Raw genomic sequence first — 21,099 nt, forward strand, 5'->3', positions numbered from 1 at the left:
CTGCGGTGAGTCAACAGAACGTTCAAGCTTATTATCCCACAGTTGAGCAGTTACGCTGGATATGAGGTCCAAAGGCATTAGTGTATGGCTGATGAGCAGTGGCTCTTGAAGATTCTGGCAACTGAGGAGCTAAGACTCGTGATGTTAGATTATACAACAGCAAATGGACATGGAAGTCCATGGCATTATGAGTGGGTTTAGGATGCAGAACTCTGGGAAGCATTGATTGTGAGTATTGATGATATTGATTTAAGTGGATGACAGCAACAGAGATTTCTAAGAGAGTTCTCAGATGGAAGGGATGGATTTTTTTTTTTGCATATTGATTTTTTTTTTAGAGAAGTTGTAGATATACAGAAAAACCGTTCATAAAATACAAAGTTCCTATATACCAACTTATTATTGATACCTTCCATTAGTGATTATGTTATAATCATGAAAGAACACTTTTATAATTGTACTATTAACTATTATATATTCCATCATTTACAATGTATGCTTATACTGTATATTCATTCTTTAAATTAGTCTTTTAAAATATAAAAAACCCTAAATTTCTCCTATTAATCATATTCATATATATAGTTGAGTGCTGTTAATTACATTCGCAATGTTGTGCTACCATTACCACTATCCATCACCAAAAACTTTACCATCAACCTTACTAGAACTGTACGATTTAAGCATTAGGTCCTAATTCCCTACCCTCTCCTCAGACCCTGGTAACATATATTCTGGATTCTGACTCTCTGCATTTGCTTATTTTAATTATTTCAAACAATATTTGTCCTTTTTTTCACTTAACATGAGGTCTTCAAAGTTCATCCAAGTTGTCACATTTGTCAGAACTTCATTAGTTTTTATGGCTGAATAATATTCAATTTCATGCATATACCACATTTTATTTATCTATCCATTTGTTGATGGGCATTTGGCTTATTTCATTTTTGGACAAATTGTAAATTATGCCACTATGAACATTGTGTGTGTCCTGCTTTCAAATAATTTTGATATTTACCTAGAAGTGGGATTGCAGGTTCATATGGTAAATCTATACATAACTTTCTGAGGAATTGCTAGTCTTCCACAGCAACTGCCACCATTTTACATTCCCACCAGCAATGAATGTTGCTATTTCTCCACATCTTCTCAAACACTTGTATATTTCCATTTATTAAAGAATTGTTATTTTAGTGGGAGTGAAATGGAATCACATTCTGGTTTTGATTTGCATTACCTTAATAGCTAATGAGTTTGAGGATCTTTACGTGTGCCTTTTGGTCATTTATATATCTTCTTTGGAGAAACGTCTATTTAAGTATTTTGCCCATTTTTAAATGGGTTGTCTTTATAGGATTATAGGATTTTATATCTTCTCAATGTATATATATCCAAATTCTTATTGGTTATGTAATATCCAAATATTTTCTCCCATTGAGTAAGTTTTCTTTTTTTCTTTCATGATAAGGTCCTTTGATGCAGAAAAGTTTTTAATTTTCCTTTTTTTTTTTTTTTTGGATTAGCTGTAACCCAGCTGTTTTATTTTTTTGTTGTTTTTTTTAACAGGTTTATTTTGGTGTTTTTTTTTACACTTTTTAAATTAAAGTTAATAGATCACAAAGAATGTTACATTAAAAAACGTAAAAAAAAAATAAGAGGCTCCCATATACCCCACTCCCCACCTCCACCCCATCATTTTTGTAAATTGTATTTTTTTGAAGATATATACATCACCAAAAAAAAAGTTACATTAAAAAATATAAGAGGTTCCCATATACCCCCCACTCCTCCCACACCAACAACCTCCTCCATCATTGTGGCACACTCATCGCACTCAGTGAACACATTTTGGAGCACTGCTGCACCACATAGATAATAGTTTACCCTGTAGTTCATACTCTCCCCCAGTACATTCAGTAGGTTAAAGCAGGATATATAAAGTCCAGCATCTGACCCTGCAATCATTTAGGACAACTCAAAGTCCCAAAAATGCCCCCACATCACATTTCTTCTTCCTTCTCCCTGCCCTCAGCAACTATTGTGGTCACTTTCTCCACCTCAATGTTACAATTTCTTCTATTACTAGTCACAATAGTTTTGTAGTAGAATATCAGTAAGTCCACTCTAATCCATATTTTATTCCTACATTCTGTGGGCCCTGGGATGGTGATGTCTACTCCACCTCTGGATCAAGAGGGGGCTTAGATTCCACATGAATGATGGATGCAATTCCTCTGCTTGCAGTTGTTGGTACTCTTGATTCCCTGCTGTGGTGGTTGACCATCTTCACCTCCCTGTTAGCTGACCTGGGTAAGTCCAATGAACCAGAGAGTAGGAATTGCAACTCTGCTGAGGCTCACGGCCCAGCTGGCACATGGGCAGTTCAGAGATTCAAGTCCCCTGAGTATGCACCATCCCTAGCACCAACCACAGGTTCAGTAAAAGTGACAAGAGGCATGTGTGGGAAGGTCGCATCACACTCAGGAGCACAAATTCCAAAGTAGGGCCCTCTGGCATGGCACAGAACTCCAAATCCATCTGCCATGACCATATACCTTGTGGATATCCATAGCCTTCAGGGGAACAGCACCTAGGGTTGTATCTACTTTGGCTCTCTCTGGGGTCGTGCTGAGGTGTGCGTAAGCTTGACCGCTCTGATGGCATCCCGACTCTTTTTGGAAGACTCTTAGCCATATAAACTCATTTGTCTTTGCCATTTCCCCCTTTTATTCAAGGTCAAAAAGAAGGGATGCATTTTTGAAAGAATGGTTAATAGCCTAGTGGTTTAGAATATGCATTGGAAGGCCCAACAAATATTGGTACTATCTCCCAGAATAATGTAGGAGAAAAGAAAACCACCATTTGAAAGAACTTGTACAAGAAATACGATCTCTTTGGGAATTATATTCATTTTCTGTGGAAGCTGAAATACATTACTACAAACTTAGTGTCTTAAAACAATATTCATTTGTTATCTCATGGTTCTATAGTTCAGAAGTCAGCAATGAGTCCCACTGGGCTAAAATCAAGGTGTCAGCAGGGCTAGGTTACTTCTGGAGGCTCTGAGGGAAGAACCTATTTTCTTCCTTCTAGAGGCCACCACATTCCTTGGCTCATAAGCCCATTCTTCTATCTTTAAATCTACCAGAGGCGGCGTGAGTCTTTCGCACACTGCAGCACTCTAGTTTTCTGCTTTTGTCATCACATCTTCTCTGAATCTTTTAAAAATCCTTGTGGTTATATAATGATAACCCAGGATAATCTCCCCATTTCCAGGTCCTTAACTTAATCATATCTATAGAATACCTTTTACTGTGTGATGACATATTCACAAGTTCAGGGGATTAAGATGTGGACATCTCTGAGGGACCTTTTTTCTGCCTTCTGTAGGAACTATGAATCTCAGTACATGCTGCAAATTGAGTTTGATTACAGGGATTTGTTAACCATGATTAAGGATTTAGAAGGTGTGGTGCAAAGTTTTGAACGGAGTAATAAAATTGGTTCAGAATGTGGTTGTATTATTCATATTATCTCTCATAGAAATTACCTTTCCGAACTTGTTCGTGTTTCCTGATTTTATTCAGTGTAAATCTTATTGTTGTTATCAACAAAGATTGATGGGTCAAAAACAGCATTCTTGAATATGTTCATAAAATAAGCAAACCACTTCTAGGTTTGGTCAGCTTTAACCATTGGCAGATTTTTTTTTTTTTTTACAATGTCATAAAGCATTGATTAAGAAAGTGAATGATAGTTTCATGTTCTTACCTATTCTGACACTAAATTATTTTGTTTAACAGTTATAAGGTATCATATAAGTATGTTTTAAGGTTATGAGTTTGTATAATGTACTTAGATGAGATTTATTGTGAGCACTCATTCATTTGTCACAGGTAACTGAATAGATGTGATAAAACTATACCTTGTATCAGCAAATGAAGCTGGGCTCAAAATAACTTGAGGTAAAGATCATAGCCATACTTAGAAGTCACAATATTAAAAATGTTAGCCTTTTACTAGGTTTTACTATCAAATGCTATTTTAATAATAACATCATAATAGCCATTGTTATAAAAACTGGAAAATCTCATTTGACTTAGCAATTCAAAAACAAAGAATCAATGTTACAAGCATACCATGATTCAAATAAAAAATATTGACCATATCTATATTACACTACTGTGAAAAAGGTGACATGTTTTGATGAATAAAAATAAATGTGGAGACTTCCATGCTATGAAACAACTTCCCAATTAGAAATTAAACTGTTCACTAGCTAACCTGTGAAGTCTGGGGACATGGCCAAAAAAGACCTGTGAAAAGTGATGATAGGGAAATTATAGAACTTTCAGGTGTTCAAAGTAACTAGTCATTATTTTTCTATAAATATTATGATGTTTAAAATACTCATTAGAATTTACTTGCTCAAATTTAAGAAGTACCCCATTCTATAATTTAATTTGACACTGTCTGCCATTTTGTGCATTATTTGACTAGGGAAGTATTAGTAACCAAGTGTTACCATGTATAGATGAAAGGAATATATCCACTAAAGATTTCTTTTCTTTGCATGTAAAGAGACTGTTATTTTTCTAAAGCAAATTTACTGCAATATATTATCTTTTTCAAAATCAATAGTGAACCAAAAAATCAGAAACTTCAGAACATATGCATTTTTAAAATGAATATGATTGACTATAAATCCTTTAAGCTTTAAAAATACAGATTTTTAGCAATAATGGAAAAAGCAGACAGAAAAGTTTCATTTCCCTTGTTCATCATTTTAAAATGTCCACTTGTTGACATAGGTTTAGTCATTAATCAAGTCGATGAGAGACAGGTATTTGAACTGTCTTGGAGAAAGAGAGAAGAGTTCAGTCAAGGTGCATCTGAGTTTGGACCTGAGGTATAGCTCCTTGATGAGGAGTCTAAAAGTCAAATTAGAATTTTCTTAAAAGAATATGTCATCTCACGTACTTATACAGATTTTCATTTTGCACAGAAGAATCGTGCCTCATATGTAACTAAAAATTCCAGGATGATTCCAAGGTTCATTTACTTGTTCTGAAAATGTTAGCGTTATAGGTTTCTTGGTGAATAGTTTCCTGTTGACTCAATCAACTTTTTTGGAAATGAACCCACTGATAAGTCAGATACTTGATACCTCAGACACATACTGAAATTCACATATCAACAGTGTTTCAGAAGCCTTGATTCTGACCTGTTCATACTTATGAAAACCTATGACTTTTATAAGAAATTGCATCTTCATTGCCTTCACCCAACTGTAGTTCTTCAGTTTGCATTTTCTGTTTCACCCACTTGACAGCTTAAATTTAAATGAATGTATTGTACTTTGAATAAGTAAACAATACGTTGTTTTTTTCCTGTGGTTTCAATTTTAATGTTTAAGATGTCTAATTATACCTGTTACCTTAAAAACCTCATCAGTTACTAGAGGTCAAAAGTTGAGTATGGTAAGATTTTTAAGTTATAGAAATCCTTGATTTAAGAAAGCAGCTTAGCATATGCCTTCATAAGTTTTCTGTTATCCAGATATTGACTGCATTAGAATAAATATAACGTTTATTCTTACCTGTTTTTCCCAAATATTCTATAAACTGGGAGTGAATAAAGGCATAAGTACTACATTTATAAATTTGATTACTACTTTTTCCGTATAATGCTATGACTCTCCTTTGCAAATTAAAGTGAAATTCCTTCAGCATAAATGTAGGCTGGGCAACCAATAATTCTTTCTGACTGGAACATACCTTTTCTCATGTCACTGCAAATATCACCTATGGGAAATTAACACAAAAATCTCTCAAATTTTTTATTGGTATTCATGCCTTCTACTAATTAGTGTGCAGTGTCTAAATAGATACAATTTTTGGACTTGAAAGTGTCAGTTTAGCCACACCTCTGGGTCAGGAGGTCACATTTGTTTCTATAGACTATGTTTCAATTCTAAGAGTAAGGGCCAGCTGAATGCTGCATTTACCAAAAGGCTTTGAAACAGCAGTGTCAGAATGGTGACTTTAGGATATCATAAAAGAAAGAGGAAAGGGTATCAAACAAGAGTCGCAAGACAATGATAGAGAATGGATTACTGAGGTTGTCTGAACAGGCAAGATCAAATTCGAGAGAATTGTCTTGCAGCTCACAAAGGTTATTCAGAACTTTAGAATTATTTATAGGTTCATGATTCATAGATGGGCAGGGCTGCTCATATCAGTGATACTCTATTGCAAAGTAGTTTTTTCTACAAGTTTTTCAATACTGACTTTTATGATCATTTTTCCTAACTACTTTGTTTTGCTCAAACCATTTTTAAAACACACTTAATGAGATGACTTGTAAAAATATCTATTAATGAAAAATTCTCAAATTTGGGAACATTTATGTGCTTGAAATAAGACCAATAAAGTAGTAGTTTTTTCCATGGAAATGTTTATTTTCATATCTTATTTGCTGAAGCCAGAATTTAAAAACTGAACTATTGCTGATAACATGGCATTTATTTAGACATACATATTGCAGTAATTATTTATGCAGTAAGTCATTCTCTAAATTATTAAGTAGTGGTGTTTATGCAAAGAATATGTGATGAAGATAAAATTGGTTGAAAATAAAATTTCCAAATTATTAATAGTAAATATAATCATTATTCTTTTACAAACTATAAAAAAATCAGTAGTGTCCTTTCTGGAGTAAAAGCCCACTTTTATCATTGACTCTCCTTTTGTAGTAAGTTCCTTGAGGGAGTTTCATTTCCTTTGGAGTATTTAACTGACACATCTCACAATAATAGTATCTGATCAACTGGTAAATACTGTTGATTTATTTTTTTTTTCATTTCCTCACCTGTGTACTTTCTAGGAGGAGTGAAAGAACACATATTGATCTGCAAAACTGATATGCTTATTTATAAAATCCAATTTATTCCTTAATAACTTGATCTTACTCACTGGTGTCCTGTTTACAATCCATGTTTTGCAACTTATTAGGGTTTATGAGGTATTTTCTGAGCCATTAAGTTCTTATTAAAGATGGTAAGCCCCTAATGCCTTTTCTGGTTTCTTTCAAGGATCCTCAGTTTCACCTGGAATCACACAGAACTGAGAGAGGAAGAGGAAGATGTCCTTTTGACCCCACGTCCTCCTTCATCTCCACTTTAATTGGTAATTATCATTGCTGCAATCATCAGGTTGCACCATATTGTTTTTGAAACTTATTTTTCAATGTCAGTTATGTTCTTTCATAATTTCTTTATATACTTTGCCTTGTTGTATCTACTTATTGCTGCTGGGGGCAATGATATTTAATTTCAAGCCATGCTTATTTTTGCCTATTTGACTCTAAAATAAGTGCAAATACTATGAAGTATGTATCTCATTCTCGAAAGACAAATAGGCTCTTAATATCTGATATAACACATTTTACATTGCTCAATTTACTATCCACAAAATGCAATTATTCAAATACATCCAAAGAATTTAGATGAAGAAATTGAACTATTTTAACATATGTTAATTCATTTTCTTTGAGTCATTCTACAACTTTAGGGGAACTTAAAAATTCTCTTCTTTGGTACCTTTCACTGTGCCACTAGGTTTAGAAAAATGTTGACTCAACCAAAAACTTCAGTGTCATTAATTTTTGAGAAATTTTAAAGGATATCATCTAAATTCCTCTTAAAGTGGGGTATTAGTGGTACGGGTTGACTACTGTCACCTTTGGAATGATGGCTAACCATGTCTGATCCAGATTTTCAGATTGATTCAATTTGACTGAATGAGGTACCTGAGAAATAGCAAAGTACCCTTTGCTTCTATTTTATACTATATGGGGCTGAAATAGCACACTTGTCAAAGTTCTCTAGCACTGTGATGGTACAAACAGATGGATGAATTCCCAAGTAAAGAATGGAAGAGAGCAATCCCTGACACCTAACCTAGGTGCTAATAGGAATGATTGTGTTTTTTCAGTTCTCAAATGTTCTGATGTAGGTATGGAGCAGATGTACAAGATTCTATTATTACATTTGTAACTTCTAGAGTTATATGTTAATATTAGATCTACACATTTGTGGAAAATAAGAAAGTATAAAAATAAAATGTAGAGACTTCATATTCTAAATAAAAAGTAAAGGGAAGCAGACTTGGTCCAGTGGTTAGGGCATCTGTCTACCACATGGGAGGTCTGCAGTTCAAACCCCGGGCCTCCTTGACCCATGTGGAGCTGGCCCATACGCAGTGCTGATGTGCACAAGGAGTGCCGTGCCAATGCAAGGGTGTCCCCCGCGTAGGGGACCCCCACATACAAGGAGTACTCCCTGTAAGGAAAGCGGCCCAGTGCAAAAGAAAGTGCAGCCTGCCTAAGAATGGCACCGCCCACATGGAGAGCTGACACAACAAGATGATGCAACAAAAAGAAACACAGATACCCGTGCTGCTGACAACAACAGAAGCCGACAAAGAAGACACAGCAAATAGACACAGAGAACAGACAACCAGGGTGGGGAGAAAAGGGAGATAGATAAATAAATAAATAAATCTTTTTAAATAAATTAATAAAAAGTTAAAGCTTAAAACTCCCCAAAGATGATTAATCAAAATATGTTATACTCGATTGTGAGTCGCTACCAAAGTTACTATGCATTCTTGAGAACATAGGTCCCTGAACTTACTCCAGACAGTTGATTTTGAGTCTTGCATCCCATTCCCTACATTCCATCATACCAATCTTAAAACTCAGGGACCTGAAAAGGAGTTTCTTCTGTTCTTTCTTTTTTTAATTTATAAAGGAAAACATCTTTTTTCTTTATAAAATTAAATTTACTTCAGCTTAACAATTTGAAAGGACTATATAGTGGAAATTTCTCATAATAATTTCTTCAGAGATTTAAATAAAAACATTAACTTAAACAATTTTACTTGCTCTATCAAACCAAATGTGTCTATACATATTATATGTAAGTGTTTCTCTCTCTCTCTCTTTTCTCTCTCTCTGTATGCCTAAGAACAGAAAATGTAGAAAGGAGACTTTAAACATAGAAATAGGCTTTTGTAAGTCAATTTAGATTAAGTAGGAATCAAAACCTTAGGAACGGCAGATCCATAAATACCAGGAATTCCCAAGAATTTAGCTGCCTATGAACTAAACTATGAATGTTTAGTAGACATAATATTTTCTAAAGTTTTTATTGATTTTTCTAAATTCACAGATTTAAGATTTGAATATGTTTGGAGGAAAGAGACTTACCAACTTTCTTTCACCATATAGTGCTTAGCACAATGTCTTACACATACTAGGCCTTCAATAAATATTGACTGAACATAATACTCACTTAGGGGGAAGCAGACCTGGCCCAATGGATAGGACATCTGCCTAACACATGGGAGGTCCGCGGTTCAAACCCTGGGCCTCCTTGACCTATGTGGGGCTGGCCCATGCACAGTGCTGATGTGCACAAGGGGTGCCGTGCCAGCAGGTTGCCCCCGTATAGGGGAGCCCTACGTGCAAGGAGTGCGCCCCATAAGGAGAGCTAACCAGTGTGAAAGCACAGCCTGCCCAAGAGTGGTGCTGCATACATGGAGAGCTGACATGCAAGATGATGCAACAAAAAGAAACACAGATTCCTGGTGCCACTGATAAGGATAGAAGCGTCACAGAAGAACACACAGCGAATGGACACAGAGAGCAGACAACTGGTGGGGGGGGGCGGAGGGGAAAAGGGGAGAGAAATAAATTTAAAAAAAAAAAACTCACTTAGGTTCCTGGGCAAACAAGAAATAAATTTGGAATATTATTCATAAGAATAATATAAAGAGTATTAAAAGTTGAGAATTGCACAATATATACATGGCTTCCGTAGTGAAATCCCAAGAAGATTCAAAACAAGACCAATAATTTAAACATTTCATTTAAATAGTTAAAAATTATAGCTTTGGCCACCCTGCCACTCACCACTCAGCTCCCTGAAGCTTGTTTATGCATGAAGCCAGGAATTTAAGACTGAAAATTTTAAGAGGGGAAATATTACTGGAGGGAGATTTCCAAGTGAGTTTCATTGAACTTCCAAATCGAATTACAGTATGCGGAAATGTGAAGTGCTTGCCATCTGGGTGGCTGTTTCACTTATTTAGAAAAGAAATCAAATCAGAAGAGCCCTCCAAGCCAAACAAAAGAGTTATAGAATAGTCCCTCCGAAGAGAAGAAATAAAAATATAATTCTTCACATTTATCCACTTACTTTCATCCCAAAGTACCTTTGAGAGATCATTCACTCACTGTGGAAATGCAGCAGCCACTGGGACCGAAACCTGATAACCTCCATGAGCCAGCAACTCTTTAAAAGAGGGGAAGTAAGAATAATTCACTCCATTGAAAAAGCAGCAGGAATGTGTGCTGGAAAAATGGAGCTACCTGAGTTGGAATTTGGCAAGCTCAGTGCAGCATATACTGTCAGGGAAAGAATGCATTAATGTGATATTTTATGAACACACATGTTCTCTACTGATGGGTTAGGACAAGACTCCAACAAAAGAGATGGCCATCCTTAGAATATTGCCCCTCCTTTGTTTCTTTGTTGACTATAGATGGCATACTTAATGTTCAATGCCTATTTCTATAAAGATGTATTTTACTGATTTTAGAAAAACAGGTGGCTATATTCGTAAAATTGTAAGGCCTCACAGGGGAAAATGTGCTCACAAATCAAAGAAATTTCTTATATAATAATTTCTTAACTTCAGATACAATAGCAATTTCAGTTGACTTAAATTCAGTTAGGATTACAGGGAGTAAAAGCTACTTAAAAAATTGAGTAATGACTATTTGCTAGGTGAAAGGCAAGCTAATGAGCATTATATTAAATTTATAATCTAACTTAGAATGAAATAATAACTTGTAACAATCCTTTTGAAAAAGAATTTAAGCAAAACAAGTTCCTTACTGATATTTTATTTGTATCTTTAGAAATCAATAAAAATGAAACCATATATTAATTAAGCCTGCTTATCAACTGTCACTTCATATTAACATAATTTATCTTGGGGTATAAGTTATTACATCAGGTACACTATTTCTGTATGTTTAGCCAAGTTTATTTCCAGTGTGATTGCTAATACTGTATTCAGGGTAGTCTTAAGTAAGCATTGAAGTAATACAAGAATTATAACCTGATTTTAAAACCAAGTTAGGAGAAAACAATATGGAAGTTTTTCAGTAAAATGAATTACTGCATTATTTACTTACGCCTTTCAAGTCATCTACAGATACCTAGTATTTATCTTGTCACTAAATTATTAGTTTGGTGACTTGTTAAATCAGAACCCAGGAGTTTTTTAAATATCATTTCTCCAGGCAAAGAATATACTACCTGATGTTTTTTCATCTGGTATGTTTGATGTGTCATTGCTATTATCTCCTTATTAAGTTGATAATGTTTTCAGTAACTTCAGGTAAAAGCCAAAGTTACTTGTCAAAAACAGTTTCTTACTTATACTTGTTGTCTCAATTATATTATGTTATTTTACATTTCTTTCTGCCCCATAGTTGTATTTCTAGTTCCAGCTGTAATTTAATACCTACTTGAAATGCCTAAGGTATGCTAAGGGGCTTGAGGGGGAAATTGCTCTGATTTGTCATGAACATTTTGACACTTTGCTTTGAAAGTGTTAACTTTGTTGTAGGAATATTTTAGAGTATTTTTTTAAGTTAAAGACTTCTAAATTTTATTTCAATAAATAACCACTAATAAGATATTCTACAGTCACTGGAATTTTCTTCCTCTACTTATTTGTCTTGTGTTACTTTCTTTAGCAACTAGAATTATGAAGTTTACAACTACAGAAAATTTCTTCCTGTACTATTTATCCTAATAGTGAGATTTTTGTGAACATATATATCATTGCAAATTCTGTGAATTAAAGGTAAATGTTGGTTGAATGAAAGGGAGTTGGATTACATGTGGGGAAATTTTAACTAATTATTTAAAGTTCTTAATAACATTAAACTTTTTTTATAAACTTTTTTCATTTTAATTAACTGTATTTATAGTCAGAATTATGAAAGTATATACCTGGCAAAAAGTAAGATATAATAAACAGAAAAATAAATGAAAATTTTCTACATAAAGTTAAAATATATGCCAAATGAATGTGCTGGCTTGTTTCTTGAATTCATCCCAACTATATAGAAACTTATACTTAAATTTGTTCCCTTAATATGTTCCTGGCCTAAAGAATATCTATAATTTCTTATCCAACTCTGTTGCTCTCTAACATTTGGCAGAATTCCCATTATCCACATGCTCACTGTAGCTTCTGTCCATAGCTATTAGTCCCTGAGATGCTATTTGAATACTGTGCTTATGATTTCCACAAAATAAAATTTTTAAAATTTTCAAAAAAAGAAAAGGGGGAAAAGTCCTAGTCTTTAATTGCCCATAGACTTTCCCTTAAGAAACTGGTTTAATCATGGCAATATCAGTGTCACTGGTTTGCTACCAAGAAATCTCAGAGTACACCAGTGGGTGCCAGCAAATGCAAATGAACAGGTTTAAAATACATTTTTCTTCTTTCATGCCTCAGAAATCATCTTAACGTTGACAGTTAATGGTAGCCATCTGTCAAAGCAAAAACAAATAAACCCAAATACTCAAACAACTAAACACCTGAAAAAGCTACACTTTCTTCCCAGTTTCTTTTAGTACCCTAAGCATAGTATGAGTGTGAACTGGGATGTTGGAATTTAGGGACCATTCTTACCCATTTTCAAGCTCCCTAGGGCTTTTCATTTCTCTTTATATATATATATATAGACATTGTGCAAAGTAGTTCATGCAATATAAAGTAATTTTCCAACAAAATTATGTAATTCAGTTATAAAGTGAGGCAGTTAAATGATTCTTTAGCCATCTATTGTTCCATGAGGTGAATATGTTTCATATTATTTAGATAATATGAATATTCGCAACTCAAATCTTTGAAGAAATGCTTGAGTGAGACTTAAGTTAAGAAGGCCATGGAAAACTACTGTGAATTTTCCTCCCTGAACAATTAAAATCTTCATGTTCAATATGGTGACAGAAAGCTCAAATAGAGTTAATTAACAAAGCTCTTGATAAGCTCCTTGATAAAATACTAAGGCAATGCAAAATGCTTATTTGAAATTCAATTAGAGTTTGCATTGTAAAAAAATTAAAATATTTTAATTACACATTTAAATTAGAATTATTTATAATGGATTTCTTTTTATATATCCTATAACTTGTAAATTGTATGCTCTGAATAGGAACATATACACACATACAACATAAAATTAGGAAAGGTCCACCAAGAATATTTTTTCAGTTTACTATTATTTCTATAGCATTTCTTCCAGGGAAACATTGAAAATATGAACTATTATTAATTATATTAATACTAATTAATAAGTGACCATGTTTTTTATTATATAGATTAAAATACATTGGTAATATTGAACCATTTGATGCTATAATTTATGTCTTTGTTGTTTTCAAATAATCTTCAGAAGTCAGCATTTGTCATATCTCATCATCTTTTACATAATTCAGCTAATATGTCTTGAACAAAACCAATATTTAATACTTAAAGTACAAAACTAGTTGCTAGAATTGCAGGTTTTTGCATATGTAAATAAAAAATAAGTCAAAAAGAAAAATATTAGGCTATGAGTTATTTTGAAGGTAAGTGTAGATTAATACAAACATGAATTAAAATGTGAAATGGTTAGTCAGGTATCCAGATAAGAGAAATTCTGTTACCTAGACTTTTTTTCATTTAGGCAGTTAGTTTAGTGTCGGCATAGTCTTCCAATTGCTGTGCATTGTCCTTGGGGCTGGAACTATTGGGAACGAATACTAGAAGTGGATCTTTGAGTTGATGAATAAAATGATTAAATAACATAAGCTCCTCAAGAAGCAAAAGTTTCAAAATTTTCTATCGTTCATATTAATCCTAAGAACTTTTTCCTTCTTTAAGCATTTTCCTCCTGAAGCAATTTTGAAAAGTTAGAATCTAACCCTGCATGTTTTTTCCTTGCATTTCATAGCTTTTTTACCTCTGAAAGGAGCTTTGGATGAATTAGCTTATTTCTTCGTCATACCATTCATTCATGAATATCTTCTGTATATCAGATTCTGTGCTAGATATAGGAAAAAGAATATATGACTCATCTAGAAGCTTACAGTGAGGCATAATGTAAACACATAAGGAGTCAATTAAAATAATATAGATGAGCACTATGAAAAACTGAGGCAAAAGAAGCCATGATGGTACTAGGAACAAAAGCTAACCAAAGTTTGTTCTGGGAAGGCTTCATGGAAAAGTGGGCATTGTTTGGGTTAATGAAAGCTGAGATAGGAAGGGAGGTAAAGAATTCTAGTCAAAAGGGCAGCAGTGAACAGAAAAGACTGGCAGATTAAAGAAATCACATGTAGGTCTGTCTGTTCCTACAGATATCCAGCAGACTTTGAGCTAGGGATTCAGTTTGCCAGATTCCCAATTCAAAGCTATTTCTGGTATTCTTTTATAGGTGTGTAGAGACTATTGTTGAGCAAGACAGTGAGTTACATTCACCTGTCAAAATTCTCTGCAAATGGGTTTTCTTTTAATTAAAACCACACTTGACCACTTAAATTATAAGGAACATCAATTACCACCAGACACCATTTATATAACAATGAAAAAATATATATGGCATAAAAATCTAGTAGGTTCTCTGTATTCACAATGGCAAAATAGATTAGGTACCAGTTAAACTTATGGCTAAGATAATGTATTAATATCAGGTCCCTATAGGTTTAGAAATCTAAGTTCGGTTAATTTTATTCTTATTATTGAAACCCTAAAATGTATTTAATTGTATAAATTGTCCATACATGAATTTTTTTCTTTTATAATCCACAAAAATATGATTTACACAGATGTTATTTTTGCACTCTGTAAAATACCAAACTAGTGATTCTCTAACTATAGCAATCGTTATAATTTTACAAGTTATCTTCATTTAGAAACCTTGTATTTACTGTAAATTGTATACATTATTCTAATGATGTTTAGCATATTTCCTCATTTAATTACTATCAGGTAATATTTGTGCCTCAGGCATTATACTCTAATGTAATTTTCTTTCATGTGTTAACTTTCCTATTTTTCTTAGGAAGGTATTTGGTCAACCATCCTGATTATCTATAACAGTGAACTTATTTTTTGTTCTTCACACTGATGATAAGATATAAAAGGTGAATCTTTCCCTTCTGAAGGAAATCTAATGTTTCCCAGAAACACATTTGGTTCAGTTTACATAGCTTTAGATTTTAACACCTGTCTAGATTCTTTGAAGTTTAAGTCATACAGTTCATATGATGTTATTTGAATTGTTCACAAACTATTTTCTTTTATCAGTGTACAAAAAAGGGAAATTGTATAAAATTGGTAATATATCACATTTTCCTTTGTGAAGTTAGCCTGCCCTGGATTTATTATTTGATATCATAGGGTTGCCATCTAGTGGTTACAAGAATTACTTGCTTGTCAATTTTGTAGAGTTGAGGAAAACAAATGGAACTTCAAAATAGCGTTCAAATGAAGGTAAGTAGAGAGAATTTGATGGAATTCATGCAAAGGCCATATTTTTCTCACAATAAAACTATTTTCAGATAGCAAAGTTCTAAAATAGTTTAATAAATTAAGTTAAATTAAATATTAAAAATTTAAGAAATAGAAAAATGTTACAGTTTTTAAAACTCTACTCTTTGCACCAATTATGCATTAAATATTCAGCCCAGGCCACATTAGATTAGAAAAATAAGTTTTGTTCAGAATGGTTTTCCACAATGGCCTTTATACTTTAGATTGGAAATATAATTAAACTAATAATTTCAAAAATATTTCAAGAAAACCCTCATTCTGGTGTTTCAATATTAATGAACTCTTTTTAAGAGTCAACTCAGCCCTTTTTGCTTTAGAAGCTGATGATTCTCAAACCATTTTCATGATTTTGGCATTACCCTCTTTTATCCATACTTTAGTAGCACAGACTAAATCCCCTGTCTCAGAATACCCTTTCTTCATAAATAGATATAAAATCTCTGGTGAAGAGAGCACTAATTGACTTTGATATAAATTAAGTTGTTTTTTCCCATTCTACTACCAAAGACCATGATATACTTAAAGAAGTGTTCTGAGAAAAAATTTTTATAGCAAATTATAAGTTTTAAGGCCAGATACAAAGCATCTTTCTTTTCTGTCATTTTCTGTATTAGCACACATCTCATTGAACATAAGTTGATATATATAGGGGAAATTCAACAAATACGTACTTTTTTAACTGATTCTCTTGAGAATTTTCAAATATGAAACAAGTAAAAGAGAAGTAAAATGAACATCTATATACCATTTACGTAGATTCACCATTTGTTAATTTTCTGTCTCATTTTCTCCCTCTCCCTCTCCCTTTCCCTTTTTCTCCCCCTCCCTCACTAACCCTCTTTCTCTCTCCACATCCAAACACATACCCACAGGTGCATACACACACATTTTCTTTTCCTTGACAATTAGAAAGTAAGTTGTAGACATCATGCCCTAAGTACCAATAACTTCAGCATGTATTCTCCTAAGAACTAAGACAATCTTCTATGTAATAATAATAAGAAATTTTGATATGGTAGAAAAGCAAATTAGGATGCTCACACATACATATTCTTTCCCTGAAATTAGTTTTTTGTATTTTCTCTTTTATTGTTGTGGTTTTTAAGTAGAGAAATTATATAAAAATAACCTTATTTCACCTTTTTTTTTTTTTTTGGTAAAGATTACCTTTACAATGGCTACAATTTCTAGCAAAATAAAAATACCTCTTTAATAGACATATATGACTATTAGCTAATTAAATATTTAATTATCAAAAGTGTGTTCTGGGAAGCAGACTTGGCCCAGTGGTTAGGGCGTCCGTCTGCCACATGGGAGGTCCGCAGTTCTAACCCGGGCCTCCTTGACCCGTGTGGAGCTGGCCCATGTGCAGTGACAGTGCTGATGCACACAAGGAGTGCCATGCCATGCAGGGGTGTCCCCCACATAGGGGAGCCCCACGCGCAAGGAGTGAGCCCGTAAGGAGAGCCACCCAGCGCAAAAGAAAATGCAGCCTGCCCAGAAATGACGCCACACACACACAGAGCTAACACAGCAAGATGACACAACAAAAAGAAACACATTCCTGTGCCACTGACAACAACAGAAGCAGACAAAGAAGAACATGCAGCAAATAGACACAGAGAACAGACAACTGGGGTGGGGGGGGCAGAAGGGGAGAGAAATAAATAAATAAATCTTAAAAAAAAAAAAGTGTGTTCCATGGTTTCAAACAAGGGAGATATACTTCTTACCCCGTCATATGTTAGCAACTTCAATCAGAGAAGAATCAAGAATCATTTACATTAGGGATTAGAGTGAGACTGGAAATATAAATGGAAATGAAACACTCGATTTTTTTTTCTCTGCTGAGAATGTTGTATACATAAACGCCCTCATATAATATATAGGTTAGATATTATTTTTCTTTCTTTGCAAGAAATCTGGATTTTATTTATTTGTACCCTAGGTAGTTTTAAGCATTCATAGTGAACTCTGTGAACAGAAATAATATATATATTTAGGATAATATGATTTTAAAACATAAATAATTATTTATAAGCATAATGTATCTAAAATGTATTTTTATTTAACATTTGAGTTCAATTTATATGTCTATTTTAAAATGGGATAAAACAAAACAATAATCACTTTAAGAATTTATGTTCAGTTACCTCAGATCAAATGTAACTAAACTCCCTTATAAATTATTTTACTTACTGCTCTGTTCATTACTTCTCAGAAATTAAACTCTACTAATATATTCTATTGAAGTTTTTAAAAGTGTTAAAAGCTTGCCCTTAGGAAAATATTTTACTCAATTAAAAATTCTAATAAATACAATTTATATAGGAATCTCAGGTTCTGCTGAATTCTATTTATATTTTGGTCAAATTTTTATACCTAAAACTTTAATAATTCTAACCCTGAAAGTGATTTCACTATTAGCACAATTAATCTGAAAACAAAAATTAATTAGGTGAGTTACTTGGAAATACAACTAATTAATTGAATGCACAATCAATTTTTTTTTAAAGATTTATTTATTTCTCTCCCCCTCCCCCCTACCCCGGTTGCCCGCTGTCTGTGTCTTATCCGCTGCCCCGTCTTGTCTGCTCCTGTTGCTGTCAGCAGCACGGGACTCCATGTTTTTTCTCTTTGTTGCATCATCTTGTGTCAGCTCTCCGTGTGTGCAGCACCATTCTTGGGCAGGCTACACCTTCCTCCACGCTGGGCGGCTCTCCCCACAGGGCGCACTCCCCACGCGTGGGGCTTCCCCACGCGGGGGACACCCCCGCCCAGCACCGCACTCCTTGCGCACATCAGCACTGCGCATGGGCCAGCTCCACACGGGTCAAGGAGGCCTGGGGTTTGAACCGCGGACCTCCCAAGTGGCAGACGGATGCCCCAACCACCGGGCCAAGACCGCCGCCCACAATCAATTGTTAATTATCTTTAACTTTCAAAGCACTTTAAATATCAGGTGTGCATTTATTATTCCCAAAGTGAACAGAAAAGCTTTAATACTGTCAGGTTAATGTACTCATCAACTCTATAAATTAATCATACCAGTCCAAGGCTATATGACACTTTCTAAGAAAATAGTTTTACTATCCTAAATTGAAGTTGCTCTCCCCAGTGATCTGCTATTATCATTTGCTTATTGGCCATATAGTTTTGCCTGGTATTGGATACCCAAGCTGCACATCCCAAGATAGTCCTCCTGACATCATTAGTGGGTAACGTGGTGTCATTTTCTTGTCATTTTGATAAAAGAGAGCCAAAAACCCCTATGCCTGAGAGGTATTACTCTTTCCAGGGTTCATGTGATAACCTTATGTCATTTTTCTATTTGTTTTTTTTATTTTTTGGTCTCATAAGCTATTTTATGTCTTTCTTTTTTGTTCTAAAGTCAAGCTAGGGAAGTGGACTTGGCTTAATGGATAGGGCATCCGCCTACCACATGGGAGGTCCATGGTTCAAACCCCCAGCCTCCTTGACCCATGTGGAGCTGGCCCATGCACAGTAATGATGCGCGCAAGGAGTGCTCTGCCACGCAGGGGTGTCCCCGCGTAGGGGAGCCCCACGGGCAAGGAGTGCACCCTATAAGGAGAGCCATCCAGTGCGAAAGAAAGTGCAGCCTGCCCAAGAGTGGCGCCACACACATGGATAGCTGACACAGCAAGATGACGCAACAAAAAGAAACAGATTACCAGTGCCGCTGATAAGGATAGAAGTGGTCACAGAAGAACACACAGTGAATGGACACAGAGAGCAGACAATGGGGGGGGTGGGGAGGGAGGAAGTGTAGAGAAACAAATAAAAATAAATAAATCTTAAAAAAAATAAAAATGAAAAATAAAGTCAAGCTAATGTCTTTCCTCTAGATTCTGCAGAAATTTGCATAATTGTTCAAGTCTAATTTTAAGACAGCAGACTCCACTGCAGGCTGCAGCTAACTTTATCATTCATTCTCTTGACTGCCTGATTATGTTCTGAACTTTTTTATGTCTTTCCTATGTGACTGAGCCATTACACTTAACACATATTTAAAGGGTAACTGATTGGATTATGTATTAATCAGCCAAAGGGGTACTAATGCAAAGTACCAGAAGTCTGTTGGCTCTTAAAAAGGGTATTTATTTGGGGTAGAACTTACAGTCACAGGCCATAAAGAGTAAGTTACTTCCATCACCAAAGTCTGTTGCCACATGTTGGAGAAAGATGGCTGCCGGTCTCTATGAGGGTTCAGCCTTCCTCTTCCTCTCAAGGCTGTGCATTGGCATAAGGCTTCTCTCTCTTCCCGGGGCTTGTCTCTGCTGGGCTCAGCTGCTCTACTCTCTCCACAAGGCCAGATGTAAACTATCAGGTGAATGGCTCAGCTCTTTCCCTGGGCTACAGAATCAAAACTCAGCTTTCTCCTCTGCCATATTGTTTTCTGTGTGAATGTTTGCCCACCAAGGAGTAGGGACTCAGCATCCTACTGACATGGCCAAATCAAAACCCAAGCTTTTTTTTAAAATTTCTCTCCCCTTCCCCCCCCCCCCCAGTTGTCTGTTCTCTCTGTCCCTTTGCTGTGTATTCTTCTTTGTCCGCTTCTGTTCTCAGTGGCATGGGAATCTGTGTTTCTTTTTGTTGCGTCATCTTGCTGTGTCAGCTCTCTGTGTGTGCGGCGCCATTCTTGGCCAGGCTGCACTTTCTTTCACGCTGGGCGGCTCTCCTTACAGGGCACACTTCTTGCGCGTGGGGCTCCCCTATGCAGGGGACGCCCCTGTGTGGCACAGCACTCCTTCCGTGCATCAGCACTGTGCATGGGCCAGCTCTACATGGGTCAAGGAGTCCCGGGGTTTGAACCACGGACCTCCCATGTGGTAGACGGATGCCCTATCCATTGGGCCAAGTCTGCTTCCTTCAAAACCCAATCTTAATTTAATCAAGTAAAAGTGGAATCTCTGCATTTAATACAATCAAAGGGTATCATGCCCAGAGGAATAGACCAGTTTACAAGTATAATCAATATTTCTTTTTGGAATTCATCAAAAATATCAAACTGCCAAAGATTATGTTCAATTTTGTGAGACTTTGTGATTTTCACACTAAGATTATGTCACTGGCAGCACTTTTCTTGTTATAAGAAGGATTTGAGTTAGTTCATTTATAATACTTTTAATAAAAAATAAAATAAAGCATTGATGATATGAAGGTTAAGATAAGGTTAATAGGGGCTGCGGACTTGGCCCAGTGGTTCGGGCGTCTGTCTACCACATGGGAGGTCCACGGTTCAAATCCCGGGCCTCCTTGACCCATGTGGAGCTGGCCCACATGTAGTGCTGATGTGCGCAAGGAGTGCCGTGCCACGCAGGGGTGTCCCCCATGTAGGGGAGCCCCACGCGCAAGGAGTGTGCCCCGTAAGGAGAGCCGCCCAGCGCGAAAT

General features: G+C 35.3%; 1 protein-coding gene across 1 annotated transcript in view; it reads left to right on the forward strand.

The window, feature by feature from the left end:
• The window catches only part of SEMA3E (semaphorin 3E), a 320,546-nt gene that overhangs the window by 258,464 nt on the left and 40,983 nt on the right, over window positions 1–21,099 (forward strand). The window contains exon 5 of the mRNA XM_058297096.2: window positions 7,094–7,187. Coding sequence (XP_058153079.1) covers window positions 7,094–7,187 — 94 coding nt within the window. The remainder of the gene's footprint in view (window positions 1–7,093; window positions 7,188–21,099) is intronic.

This window comes from Dasypus novemcinctus, chromosome 5 (assembly GCF_030445035.2).
Source record: "Dasypus novemcinctus isolate mDasNov1 chromosome 5, mDasNov1.1.hap2, whole genome shotgun sequence".
NCBI lineage: Eukaryota > Metazoa > Chordata > Mammalia > Cingulata > Dasypodidae > Dasypus > Dasypus novemcinctus.